The sequence below is a fragment of the Tenrec ecaudatus genome, chromosome X (assembly GCF_050624435.1).
Source record: "Tenrec ecaudatus isolate mTenEca1 chromosome X, mTenEca1.hap1, whole genome shotgun sequence".
Taxonomy (NCBI): domain Eukaryota; kingdom Metazoa; phylum Chordata; class Mammalia; order Afrosoricida; family Tenrecidae; genus Tenrec; species Tenrec ecaudatus.
The window spans coordinates 126,669,546-126,683,841 of NC_134548.1; the positions used below are offsets into that span (position 1 = coordinate 126,669,546).

A 14,296-nucleotide genomic window follows, 5' to 3' on the forward strand; every position below is an offset into this window, starting at 1 on the left:
TAGGGGGAAATGAGGATTATACCTTGACTACAAGATTTTAAGGTTATTTTTATTTACAACTTTTGAAAAATGTACATTTTTTACATGGGTTACTTGTGCAAATTTAGACTTATAAGAGAAATGCACAAAAGGTGGCAATTGAAAGACAAAACACAAACAGGCCTTGTCCCAACCTGCTACTTAAGCGACCATGTAACAAAGTATATTCAAAGAAAGAGTGGGGCAGCCAGTGGCTACTGAAAGCCCGAGAAAGCCGAAAGGGAAGAAACTCAAGATCTGAAGCATGCAGTGCTAGTTACGGGTGTGCATGAAAGATGGTTTCCCACAGATGGCTCCCTTCCTTGGATTCAGTCAAAGGCTGAAAAAAAAGTTCAAGAGGGGGAGGGTCCTCAGCTTGTTTAATCTAGGGTGGCATTACTCCTGGACAAAGGCCCAAGGGGCTCCAACTTTCTGAAACAGGAATGACCACCCCCCCCATTCTTCGCTAACAAAAACCCAACCTCTGGGTGGGCCACCCCAGGAGAGCTGTCAAGTTACAATTGCTCCCTTGGCCAATCACCCTTCATTCCTGCCACGGGATCCACACTTCGTGTCAGGGGTGTGAGACCCTGCTTTCTTTACGTGGAACAGTTTCCACAGTGGCTGTAGGCCGTGTTCCAAATCCATTCCCTTTTCAATCCTACACAAGCCAGGACAGGTGATCTCATTTAAAGTAACATCCTGGCTGCCAACCTGCCATCAGCACCGTGTGTGTCAAAAGTCACTTGAAACACTTGTGTAAAGCACAGTAACACAGCATTGCCCTGAGACTGGCAATGAGATACTGCCGGAAGAGGACTTAAGCATCAGTTCAGTTTTGCAAGTAACCCAGGTACAGTACATTTGAATTCAGAGGGTGTTTGCTGAAGGAGAAGGTAGAAAGGATAGAAGAACTTGGCAAGGGAAGATGGAAACAGCACAACAGCTATTTGTCTTTTAATAAAGGTGACAAACACAATGTATCATTTTTTCTTATGACCAGCTTCTTTCACTGCACCTGGGTCAACAATCACGCCAACTCTGTTCTACTATCGCAGATACACGCTTTTCATATTCCCGTTTGTTCTCCTGGTACAGCTGAGCGGCCTGGCTGTTTGCAGGGCTATTGGGATTGGGTTCATCCAATAGAGACTGAAGAGACAATTAAAAAACGAAAGTGTCAGTTCCTCCAGACATACAAAAAATCTTTCAGAACCAACAGGGCTATTTTGTTCAGACGATAACAAAGTTTACTCTCTCTCATACCAAGTAGCTAGGCAAACAGAAGGAGGAGGTTTTCTGCTGACCTGGGTCCTAATACTACCTTTAATCTCTAAAGCAAATAACAGCTTTGGCCAAAAGGGAGTGGAGGCGGGCGGGAAAGGGCCTATTAGACTTTTAAAAGCCATTGACCTGCTAATATATAAATATACTACAGTCGCAATAAAGAAAAGTCACCTGTATGGATGTTAGAATTGAAGACACATCATAGGTCGGGCTCCAGCGGTTCTGAAGTATGTCCAGACATATACTACCATCTGCATAGACTAAGAGAAGTCGGGACATTAATATTAAACATAAGGCAAATATAGTCAGTAATACTTTGCTTCTGATGTATGAAAGGAGCCCCGCTGGTACACTGCTGTAAACACCCAACTGCTTACTGAAAGGTCGTCATTCAACCTCACCAGCTGGTTTGTGGGAGAAAAATGTGGCAGCCTGCTTCTGTAAAAATGGGTATTAGCCTTGGCAACTCTGGGGCACAGTTCTCTGCCTGATTGGGTGGCTCTGAGAATAAACTTGACAGCAGAGGGCTTGGGTCAGGTCTAAAAAGATTTCCAGGCTACGCCACAAATTGTTTCTTCAAAAAAGGAGTTGTACTCAGTACTAGTAAAATCCTCACTATGAGCAGACTGTCATCTGTGATCATTCTAAGGCTGGAAGGTCTCAGTGCTCCCACGGAAAAGATGGCCTCGTTACTAGGACGTCAGACACGTTCTCGTAACAGGGTTCTCTAGCCACCCATTGATCTGAGGAACTTCCTTCACCAATTTTGTAAGCTAGCTATCTTAGCTGAAAGAACTTTTTGTGGTTCAGAGTCCACAAAATTGCATTTTAGCCTAAAGATAAAGCTCTCCTTGGATATCCATATCCTGGAAAACACTAAACTTGAGTTGAAGGCATGCAATTGTAGGTCGACCCCTGGGCCAAAAGCTAATACGTAAGTTACAATCACCTTGGGGCCCTTTTCCAACCTAACTGTTGGCCTGGCTCGAGGACTGGTCCAGAGCAGGGCGAAGGCACCTGTCCTTACACAGTGTACCAAGACAACTGTGGCTCCGCGTCTGCAGTTAGCACAGGGCTCTACATGCTAGTGAAACGAACTCCAAGCCTAGACTGCCCCTGTCTGGTCCAGCATTAACACCAAACCGGAAGAGCATCCAGAGTTTGGTTGCATAAGCAAATGATCCACAGAAGCAGGAGGCTGCGATTCTAGACAAGGGCTATATAGGGCTTTAGATTCAAAAAGCCATAAGCCAGCAGCAGCAAATTTTCCTCTCAGCAAACAGCAAGCTGCCTGAGCAAATCCTCAAGCCCTACAGCCAGTCAGCTAGGGAAGATGGACTGTGCCCATCACAGGTGTTTCAAAAACCACAGTAAAGGTGATACTTGCCATTTGGATGAAACATCTTGGAGACAAATCGAACTGTAGGTGGTTTATTCGGATACTCCTCGGTGAATTCTATGGTTAGCTTAAATGTCCCTGCAGTCAGAAGGGAAAGGTTTAAGAAAATGCACAGAGCACTCAGGTTCAGTAGCACATTTTTTGAAGGCTGTGCGACATTTTAGCAAGTATTATGTGAAATACAGCCCAGAGAGGGTCCAGAGGAAGACCAGACCAGCGAGGTCCGAGATTCCTCTCCAGGCACTGCTCTAGATAGGGACACACCCAGTCACCACCAGCACCACCCAAACAAAAGTCCTTTCTTTTGCCACTATTTGCCCCGAGACTTGAGAGCCATCTTTAACATACAACTGCCAGCAGGGACGTGAGTCCCCGAAATGTTTTGAAACCATCCTTAAACTAACGTGGCAACCAAACTGGAGCACAAAGTTGGCCTTTTTTCCAAAGATGACCCCTTACAATCACCTGTCATTTTGAATTGAACTCGAAAGAACGAAAGCACCAAAGGGGGGGGGGGGAGAAGGGGGGTAAAGCACACCACTGCTAGAAATACAGGTCAATAGATTTTTTTAAATTCTAATAGCCTAACCCCAGCAAAGAAACTCATTCTGAGTCCTTTTCATGTAATAGTGACCTTGTAAAAGAGAACTTAACTCAATGTTGTCAAAAAGCAAGCATGCACACACAGCACACACACATTCCTAGTTGCTCTCAAAAGCCCCAAGTGTAACTCAAAGGAAGGAACTCATGGAAGGGATTCCTGACAGGAATCATTCCACAGTCCTCTTGGGTGGAAATGGCAGCACTGTCTCTTGTAAACCTCTCTCCATGCTTATTTAGGCGACGAGTGAATTGGTGTCCTGTAGCGCTGTGTCAGGTAGCAGGAGGTGCTAAGCACGCAGAGGTGACCCTCGGCATCCTTACAAGGCTGCATCTTAAAAACTGACATGTCTCCCTGCACACTGATGCCATCTCTACTGGTATTGTTCATCTTCCTGCAAAGGCCAAAACACTCTAAGGAAAGGATCCATTAAAGAGTCTGATAGTGACCAGGGCAGGGTAGGGGAGGGAGGGGAAAAGGAAGCAGTAAGTTAGAGGGCCCACAGGAATTAACAACATCCACTAAGAGCGAGCAGGGAGGGGGAGAGGTGGTGGGAGATGTGTTATGTATTTAAATGCCAAAATGATCTGATCTGTGAAGCCCTGACAAGGAAAAGTTTAAATGAATGGGGGTAAAACAAACAAGCAGGATACCCAAGTTGGGAGCAACAAAACCCCCAAGTATCCATTAAGCCCACGTAGACACAGGGGAATGTGTGTCCAGCATCTGGTGTTATCACAGGGAGTGGGGTACAGTTCATCGGGAATGTTTGGCCTCCAGCACTCAAATTCAAATGGACGAATGCACTATGTTCTCTCCTGTAGATGTTTTCTGCTAGTTGGAACACTAGGTTGTGACGCCAAAAGAAAAGACATAGTACACGGACTTACAACTTCTTTATGACTGGGGGAACCAAAAGCTATGTTTTAGAAATATCCGACTACTCCTCAGCACATGAATTATGTACCCTGAGAAAAACTTTCATAGGTGATTCGCTGAGGGAAGAAAAACAAAAACACTAGTTCCTTACCTGTCTACTAACCATTTCTAGATGGTGAAACAAAGACCACTATATTCAATCCACAACCCACGTATGCAGCGTACATACCAAGGTATCGGAGGAGGAAGCACTCCCTCCACCCAGTGTTTTGTTTGGCAGTGTAAGCTCTTGGGAATAGATTCCTGTCACTTCAAGTTTGCAAAGTTCAATTACTTTTAAGAGTTCCTTTCCTGAAGATTTCATCTCTTTAATAAGGGCCTGGCTGTTCCAGAACCTCCCACTGTGGTTAGCTCTCCATGAAGAAGTGAAAAAGTACTTGGGGGCCGGTTGACTTATTACACAATGACAGCAAGTAAGAAATATTTCGCTAGCCATCTGAGCTATTTATCGTCCGTGGAGAGTTCCACTGACCGTACCAGGAAAGGTCCTGTCATCTCATCTGGAATGAACGCAGGAATGCCAGGACGGAGAGATCAATCATCCTAAGGAGCCTTTGTCGTGCCAAAGAAAAGGTCCACGTAGATGCTGGCATCCCCCAAGAACCTTTCTCAATTTGTACCAAAGGCAAGCGCCCTCAAAATACCTAACTACCACCTTTACCCAACACCACCCCCTCAAATATGCTAGCAATCAAGTTTGCCCAGCACAAAGCAGTCTGAGTAAATGGGGGTGGGTGTAAAAAAGAGCCCATGAAAACTAAGCCTGCTAGAGCTAAAAGCCAACATAGTTCCTCTGCATGTGAAGCTGAGTTAGAAAGAACTAGATCATGCTGTCGGAGGAAAATTCCGTCTAGCTGGTTCTTTGCTCTAGGGGTTACAGGGCAACAATGTCGACTGTTTGTAAACTCACTTTCTCCTGTTGTCAGGTCTGGCTCATCGCAGCGCACTGATAATAGACACTCAGGGAGCCAAGGCACAGAGACAGCTACAAATCTTCAGTAGACTAGCTGTTTCTTAAGGAACTGTTTGAGTACCTGAGGTAAGGTTCTGGAACCCACCCCACCCCACCTCTCAGGGACTGGGTCCCATCAGAAAGCAATCCAACCTGACTGCTAAGTGGTCTGCAGAGATGTGTGTGCCCCCCCACCTTCAAACTGAGTTGTGTGAATCTAGATCAGACGCTACCTTTCTAAGGTGACCAAATGTCCCAATTTTTAACAATTTTTCCTGCATCCCGCGGTGTTTAAAAAAAGTCCCAATTTTTGGAAAGAATGCACAAGGTTGGGTATACGGTTTTCGGCTGCCGTGTGACTATTTCGCCAGGATGAGTTTTATCAAGGGTGTCCCGCTTTACCAGTGTTACAATCTGGTTACTGTATACATGTCTAAAAGGTGGTAGATCATGGGGGGGGGTGTGTGTGTAGATAATGAATAGCAGAGGTATCCTTAAAAAAACCAGGGGAGGGGGAAGAATTTTAAAAACCTGACATAGAAAACTATTTCATTAGTGAAACTGAGTCTGAGTCGGTAACAGTTCTTTCACGTTCATAGCCAACTTTAAAATGGATTCGCTTTTTAAAAATACATATACCATCAACCACACACATAACACACAGCTTGTGTTGTCAAAAAAATGCTATCAGAACCAATTTCTTGGCTGGGATACCGTGGTGGACTTATTCTAGTTATCAAACAGCCTGGAACTGGGGTGACGGGTATGTGGGTTTCTCAGTGTTGCTTCTGACAACTAGACAATACTTCATAACTTGCTCAGTTTATAAGAAAATGTTTTAGAAAGAAATGAACAGGCTTGTTTAAAAAAAGACAAAAACACTCCAGCCATTAAGAGTCATATATCTAAGTCCCATGTGATGGTCTCTTCAAATAGGTTGGACACTGATTAACATCTATTCTGCAGCCTATTGGAGACGACCGTGACGGATCAGAAAGTCTTCATAAACGCTCACATTCAGAACTAAGATGCCACATTATACTCAAGGAACCCATCTCCGACCCTCTTAAAGGCTGGTGAGCACCCACTGAGGAGCATACCAATCAGACAGCTGTGGGCATGGGATTGTGTGTGTATGGGGGGGGGGCGCAATTCTTACCTCCATCGAACAGCCACCAGACTCTTCCAAAGCACCTGCTGCTGGCTGGTCCCTGCCCTGCGCAGTTTGGCACTCGCAACCAGGTGGTCTCTAAGGTCCTGAACTCGCTCAGCCACCGCTTGAGTGTCTAGCAACTCTTGATGAGGAGCTTAACTGTGACCAGCTACCCCTACACCCTCCCAATGATCATCCCACACAAATCCTTATACTCAGCCCTACCAAAAGCCTCTGCACAAGTAGCCAGCACCTTCAGCCAGATGGGAAAGGAGGAAGGAAGGAAGGAGGAGTAAAGGATCGCCTGCTCCAATTGGTGGAGTGCAGCAGACAATAGCCAGAGCCACCTGCCAGAGCCACTCCTGCCCTGGGTGGCCGTGAGGCCCGCTCCCAAGCAGGAGGAGCCCCTCGGGGCGGCTGGGAGGGGCCCTGATGCCAGAGGAGGGCTCTCCTTCCTGAAAATGTGGGGAAAGAAACTCCCTTACCATCCTCAAAAGGGGTCCCTTCAGGCCTGCAAGGCAAAGAAAAGCCGTCAGTTCCTGTTTGGGGGGTGCCCCCCCACACTCCCCAGGGGCACAGCTTGAAAGCTGGTGGCGGCTCCACAGCTTGGTAGTCTCCTCTGGGGTTAAGGATCAGGGCGGCCAGGGCCCAGGACGCTCGCAGCTGGGGCCTAACCACCGCCACTGGCCGCTCCGCTCCGCCCCTTTAGAACCCCAAACGGTTTCCCTGGCAGCAGCGGGACCTGAGCTAATCGAGGGGCAGGCTCCGGGAAGGCGCCTAGGCCCAGCCGGCCTCCCCGGGTCCGCCTTCTCCCCGCGTCGGCCCGAGGACACCCAGGGGACCCGGCTCGGCTGCCCACCGCCGCGGAGGGGGGGGGAAGGGAACGCCGACTCACCCGAAAATGACCGCGTTCCACACCATAATGTTGTTCTCCGAGGGGGCGCCGCTGACTCCCGCCGGGGGGTCCTCCTGCAACCTTCAAAAGCGGGGACCGCCACCCCTCAGTGCCTCGGCCCCGCGCGGCCCGCCGCGCCCACCCGGCCGGGGACCCGCCCTGCGCGCGCCCCGGTTACCTCTTGAAGTCCCTCATGAGACGCCGCCGGGCCGGGGTGGACATGTCGCGAGTGGGGTCAGGGTTGGGGCATACACCGGGGTGTCTGCTGCCCGCCGCGGCGGAGGGGGCTGAGGGGGCCGGCGCCGGCGACGAGGACGCGCCCAGAGGAACGGCGCTGCCTCGCAGGAGTCGAGGGTCGGTCTGGCGCCGACTAAGCACCACCCCGGAGTGGACGGGGGCCGAACCAACCTAAGCGGAAGGAGAGGGGGGACCTGGAGCGCGCGAGAGCTGGTTAGGCCGTACCAAGAGGGGCCCCGGCGGAGGGGGGCACCGGCAAAGTTGCTTATGTCATGAAAGCCGGTGGCAGGAGGGCAGTGCCCGCCAAACCCGAATCCGCTCGGCCTCGGCTCCACCCGCCAATGAGCAAACGAAACCTGGGAAGCTCCCCCTTCCCCCCCATACACACACACCTTTTAAGACTGGGCGCCCCAAACCAGAACAGGAAGGAGTGGACCGCGGGCAGAGTGGTTTCCCAGAAGCGGGCGCTTGAGGGTGGCCACCCACCGGGGACACAGCACCCTGGGGTGCGGAGGAAGGGGGGCCACGTGCGGGATAGGGGCAGTGGGGCTCACAGTCCCTAAACATCCTAAGACGCCACGGGGCCCTGTCTAAGGCTGTGGGCTAACATTGGGGGCCCCAGCAGGGAAACGCTCATCACCCCCAACCCAAACCACCAACACGCCACTCGAGCCCATTCCATTTCATTTGGGCTCTTAAGCTGAAGAAAATGGTAGCCTGTGTCTTGGGGGAGGGGACGGGGCAGGAGGGCAGCTCTCTGGCCGGCGAGCAGGCTGATGTGGGCACTCACGATTTTGTTCTGGAACCACATTGTCCCTTGGCAGGTCAACAAGCCCAGTGGCTACTCTGTTCACAAGGGTCCAAGGTATGAGAATATCCGATTGCAGAGAACTGGAGGGGCAATAGGTCTCAAGGAAAAGTGACCGGAAGATGCCGGGGAGCCCCACGGGGAGTACGCAGACCTGCGAAAGCAAGGCACATTTTTAAAGAATGGTTTTACCCCAAGTCGCTTAGCAGGTAGACCAAACCCACATGGAAGAGAGTCTGAAGGCAGGAGGAAAGGGGGGGGGGGTTGAGTTCAGTTCAGGGAGAGCTGCGAGTGCTGAGCTAATGGGTTCCTTGGCAGGTCAGGTCGTGGAGCCGGACAGAGATTGTGGTTTGAACCGGGCAGCTTCGGGGGGAGCCTGGTCCCCAGAGGGCAGCTAGCTCGGAGATTCTTGCAGTATTCTAGGGGAGCAGTACTAAAGGGAGGGTGACCACAACACCAACGAACAACCAAAATGGAGCGGAGGGAATGGTTGGCGAGAACTTTTGGCAACAGATGAGGCTGTGAGGGCAAAAGCTGGAATTCTGAGCCCCGGAGGTGACCTGGGAGGAGGGCAGGCCGGGTGGCAGCGGCCCTTGAAAGTGCTATTGACGGTAGTAGGGAATCCTGAGAGAGGGGCAGTTTGGGGTAAGAAGGTTAGGACTTACTACGTTTCACAGGACTGGTGGGACACCCAGGTGAAGATATCCAGATGATCGAATGCGCTGCACTGTCTAACACAGGAGGCAGGAGGACTTGTGAACAGACTGCAGTCTAGAGGCTGTTTAACACTACAAGGCCCCTGGCCTGGGCTTTTTATATCCCCTGACCTCCAACCGAGCAGGTAATTAAGACCCCTCGCCTAATAGCATCTTGTTATGCCTGGGGCAGGAAGCAGGATACAAAATAAGTTAAGAGCTTTATTTTCTAGATGGAAACAAAATCAACAAAAGCAAACACCTGTGCTTTCTAAAACTACCTCAAGTGGTTGGCTAGTGTTTGCTAGTTTCTTGCTCTTGTGGGTCTGAGATTCTCCTTTGTTTCCTGGCAGTCCATCAAAGGCCACCCGCATTCCTTGCCTGGGGGCCTCAACCACCTTCCAAGTGACCCCAGAGATTTTCTCTGTGGCAGAGTCCCTCTCTCACTCTTAATTTCTCTTCAAAAAAAGAGTCCAGTTCTTTGTAGAGACTTAACTGATGAGGTGGTCAGCCCCATCCCTTGATAAGCTCCCTGTCTTAAAATGGACTGACCTGGCACCCGAGTCACAACTGCAAAATGCCTTCACAGTGGCATCTGAATTCAAGTCAGGGTAAATCACTGGGAGAGGGTGGGTGTATCACAGAGATTGAGCCAGGTAACTTTAGTGGGGGAAGAGGCTGGGAGCATCTTCCACTTCTGAAACATGTTGTTTTTAGGGCCATCTGGTTGGCTCTGACCCTTAGCGACCTTATGTATAATACAAGGAAACACGGCCCTGTCCTGTTGGCATCCTCGCAATTGTTCCTTTGCCTGAGCCCATTGTTTCAGCCACTGTGTCAGTCCATCTCATAGAGGGCCTTCCTCTTTTTCACCACCCGTCCCCTTTACCAAACATGACGTCCTTCGCCAGGGACCGGTCACTCCTGGCAGCATGTCCTACATACATCTGTAAGAGGAAGTCCTGCCATCCTTTCTTCTAAGAAGCACTCGCCTTCTTCCAACACAGCTCGGTTTGTCCGTGGTCTTTTCCAGTCTTCTGCAGTGCCACAATTCAAAGACATCGGTTCTTCTTCGGCCTTTCTTCTGCAGTGTCCAACTTTCTCAGGCATGAGGCCATTGAAAAAATACGACTTGGGTTAGGCACACCGTAGTCGTCCAAGTAACCCCCTTGCTTTTCAGTAGTCTAAAGAGGTTGTGTGCAGTGGATCTACCTAATGCAACGCATCTTTTGACCTGCTTCCGTGGGCACTGCTGGTCGAGCAAGCATGGGCATCCACAAATGCTGAGTGCTGGCGCGGCAGGGGATACATCAGGCCGAGAGCCTCGGAACCAGCTCCTGACACAGGTCTATTTGAACTTGCCTGCCGACAAGTCGAAAGTAGGCATTGAGAGTGGAGCTCAGGGAGTTTAGTTGGCAGGGCCAGGGCATGGGCAAGGCCGTGGTGCCTATCCAGGTCCTGGGGAAGGTGAGCAGATTAGCTTGGGTAATGGAGAAGCGTCTTCGCTGAGAAAAGATGCACTTGTCACAGGGAGAGCAACGATGTGATGCCCTCTAAAGGCGAGGCTAAGGGCGTCAGGCGTGCCTGGTCCTTTCATGGGTTTTTCAGCTGGACAGAGTGATGGATGGGAAGGAGCATGTCCTTCCTGAGGACGACTGAAAGGGACAGGGAAGCACCTGTCACTGGAAGTAAAAGTCAGCGATGCCATGAAGAATGTGGACGTGTTTGAGCTGGTGGGGCTGGTCTGTGCTCTGAGACACCCCCACTCCCCGTTTTCTCCCTTCCTTGGATGACCTTAGCTAGAACATTCAGGAGTATGGGCCAAAGCTGTTGGAAGTCTGTGGGGGATCGCATTCCCAGAGCGCAGAATGGAATTGCACTGTGCCCCACATTCCTCATCTGACACAGGGTTCTCATAGCAAGCCTGAAGCCAGAAGCCCATTCTCCAACCCGGGGCGATACTCAGGCTAGAACATTGTAACGATAGCACGTTTGACCGAGAACAAATTTGCATCAGAGCTAACCACTCCCTAAGACCGAGGTCAAGAAACCAGAGATCCTTTTCAATGCAGAGACAATGGTCTCGGCCCTGCAACTGTGCATTTGAACCGGTCTGGGCAAAACCCAGGGATGGTCAGAAATTCCAGATGGTCCACCTGCCAATCGTTGACAATTTTCCTAAAAGGGAGGGAGGGCGGGCGGGCGGGCTGTGAAATATGGGGATAGAGGATCAGGGAAGATTTCAAAATGCAGAACAGATTTGGATGTTTTAAACTCTATTTATGCTGGGAGTAGAGGGAGATCGACTACACTGTCATTTCCATGGGCTGTTTGTTGGGATTTCTGTTATCCAGTGAAAGCCAAGGGGGTTTGCCTTCCCACAGTGACCACTTCTATGGATAAAATGTTATAGAAATGGCAACTAAGAAGCTACATAAAACAACATGATATTTCCTGATCCCACTTATGTCCAAGACAAGTCCAGGGAATCCCTTAGAGGAAACAACAGCTGTGTGTGCTTTTAGCAATAAAAATAACAGAAAGCATTCTTAACCGAAAACAATACAAGATCAAAGGAGGAGAGTGCATGAGAGTAGAAAATCTGGTCACACAGTTTGCAGAAGGCGACAATGACAGCAAAAACCCCAAGTCCATTTACAGAGCCCCATTGGACTACGCCTCCATTGAATTCCCTCCTGTCCCAGCCAGAGTGCGTTGTAAAATGGATTGTTGCAGTGACAGTGGAGTGAAAATTTAACAGCACACCATCCGTTTTCCCTTTTGACCCATTTTAAACTTATTATACTTCTTAGTACTTTCTGCTATTTTTTTAGATAGAAGTTTTTCTGTGCTTCATTCTGTTGCGTTGTTTTGTTTTTTCAATGATTTTCTTTATATGAAACTCGGGATAGGTAAAATAGCTAGAGATTACAAGTGGATTAATAGTTTCTTAGGGTTATGATGGCAGAAAGATGAGGCTTTTTACTCCCAAACAGTTACAAGGTTGTAAATTTACAGGGGCAGTTGGACCTTGTCCCCTAGGGTGGCTATGAATCAGAATGTGCTCAATGGCAGTGTGCATGAAGGTCATGGTAGGGGAGGCTGAAGGGAAAGGAGAAGCTAGTACCGATGATGGATACAAAAATGATGGGAATGTTCTAAGTTGACTGTGGTGATGGTTTCACAACTCTCTTTACTACGTCGAGACCATCGCATTGTGTGAGACGTGAACTATATGTCAGGAAAACTGTTCAGAGACAAAAAGTAGCAGGATGCTGCTCATCTATAGCCCTTAAGACATATGTGAAGAAGGCGTGGGGGGGGCGGAGATTAGAAAAATGGGGCAAGGAGGCCTTGCTGAGTGAAGGGAAAGGCGAACAAGGTATGGTAAACAGAACAATACCCTCCTCTTCCATCCCCAAGAATCTCTGTCTCAATCTCCAGAACCTGGGTGTGTGACTTTTGTAGCCAACAGAAAAAAAAAATTGGGTGTGATTAAGAATTTTCCGCTGGAGAGATTTTCCTAGTTTATTTAGGACAAATATTGCATGACCTCACCTGTTTAACTACAAGAAAAAGCAAATGTAGAGGCCAATTGGTGTATTAGTGCTTACCAGGGACGATACGAAGGAGCCTTGGTGGTGAGGGGGTTAGGCATTGGATGGTTAACTACCCGACCAGCCGCTACTCCAGGGAAAGCCTCAGAAATGCCCCGGGGCAGGTTTACCCTGGCCTGTGGGGTCCTTCGGAGTTGCCATGGACTTGGTGGTGGTGAGTTTGGTTTGAGGAGTGGCGGGAGCATTATTTGAAGGTACTGGGAAAATTGAACTTTCATTAAGGGTAGGCTTGTGCAGCCACTTATGATAACTGCTGACAATCTGTAGGACACCCACAAAGAACTGACTGGGCAGAAGCAGTGTGAGAGCTGTAATCACACGCGCGCGCACGCACACACACACACACACACACACACACACAAGTAGTTGCTGAAGCTGCTTCTGCTAAACCAAACGCCTCATGCACTTGGTGAAGACAGCAGGCCTTATGACTAAGAAATAGACAAGTTGGCTGGAAGAAGTCGAAGATCCATGGGAATTGAAGACCATCTGTCAGCCCTTGGATGAACATAAATTCAGTGACACATTTTTAAAAACTACTAATGTACGTTTTAGACAAGCACATTCCTTAGATTTGGGTTTGGTGTCATTCCGATGGTTTTATGTACGTCACTATACTTGTCAGGTAACATGCTAATCCCGGTTATAGAACATATTGTCGTAAAGTAAGCATCTTCTTCCACGGCAATCGGTGTAGCGTAGTGCAGGGAAGCTACATTATCTGTAAAGGTTCAGAGAGTCCACTTCAGGCTTTGTGAGCCAGGAGGCAAAATCGAGGATATTCTGTAGATACTTAAATAACGAGTGAGAAAACAAATTTCCACAAATACGTTACTGATAAAATCTGAAATCCAATTATTGTGTATCTGGCGCTCCTTCCAGCCAGCGTGTCCATCTCCCCGTAAGTGCTGTTATCGTCAGGCAACTTGTCGTAGGCATCTGGTATTGCTTTATCAGAAGGCTGGCTGTCACAATCCGAAATTTCTTAAAGGTGCGCATGTTGGAAGCGCAGGTTCAGGATACTGGGTCTAGGAGAAAGCTTTCTCTCTTGGCTTGGGGGCAAGGTCCTTACCTCTTCAGCTTGTTTCTCAGTATTTTAGAGATCTCCATGTGGCTTGGTGACAATCTTCCTCTATTTCTGCTGCTTTAACTTGGTTTACTCTCTTTTACATCTCAAGGTATCGCCTACACTACCCTACCTCGTTAATGTAACAAAGATCATCCATTCCCAACCACTTAGATGATTCAGATTATCCCATGTACACTGCCTCCACACTCTTCTTTTGCATTGCGCCACAGAACATGCTAGCAGAGTTGGGTTGAGAAAGGAAAGGTGGAAGATGACCCATGGCAGATGGGATCGTCATGACCTGCTTTGTGCCCCACTCATTCACTGCCAACAGGGCTGTGCATAGCAACTTGTAGTGACCTGGGAGGACAGGCTAGAAGTGCCCCTGTGAGTTTGCCAGACTCTAACTCTTTAGGGGAATAGAAAGCTCCATCTTTCTCCCGAGGAGCAGCTGCCTGGTGGTTTCGAACTGCTGCCTTGTGGATCACAGCGCAACACATAACCACTCTGCCACCAGGACTCCTGGATATGTGCCTAGGACCTAAAAAACGTAAAGCACTCTTACAACTCCACAATAACAGGGCAAATGACTCAATTAAAAATAGGCACCAGATTTGAATAGATAT

General features: G+C 49.0%; 1 protein-coding gene across 1 annotated transcript; it reads right to left on the bottom strand.

Moving 5' to 3' along the window:
- Positions 1-28: 28 nt before the first annotated feature.
- On the bottom strand, positions 29-7,631 carry UBE2A (ubiquitin conjugating enzyme E2 A). The gene is made up of 6 exons (XM_075538179.1): positions 7,423-7,631; positions 7,245-7,325; positions 6,835-6,860; positions 2,693-2,782; positions 1,477-1,565; positions 29-1,170 (listed from the first exon to the last, which is right to left on the bottom strand). Exons 1-6 carry the CDS (start codon positions 7,464-7,466, stop codon positions 1,042-1,044), a joined length of 459 nt encoding a protein of 152 aa, XP_075394294.1. The 5' UTR covers positions 7,467-7,631; the 3' UTR covers positions 29-1,041.
- Between the last annotated feature and the right edge of the window lie 6,665 nt (positions 7,632-14,296).

Excerpts from the sequence above, each read along its gene's own strand:
- UBE2A (XM_075538179.1), bottom strand. The coding sequence starts at position 7,466 with ATGTCCACCCCGGCCCGGCGGCGTCTCATGAGGGACTTCAAGAG. Across the intron at positions 1,566-2,692 it reads CAAGATGTTTCATCCAAATG|TCTATGCAGATGGTAGTATA; the intron begins GCAAGTATCACC and ends GACTTCTCTTAG. Across the intron at positions 1,171-1,476 it reads CAATTCTAACATCCATACAG|TCTCTATTGGATGAACCCAA; the intron begins GTGACTTTTCTT and ends TTGTCTCTTCAG.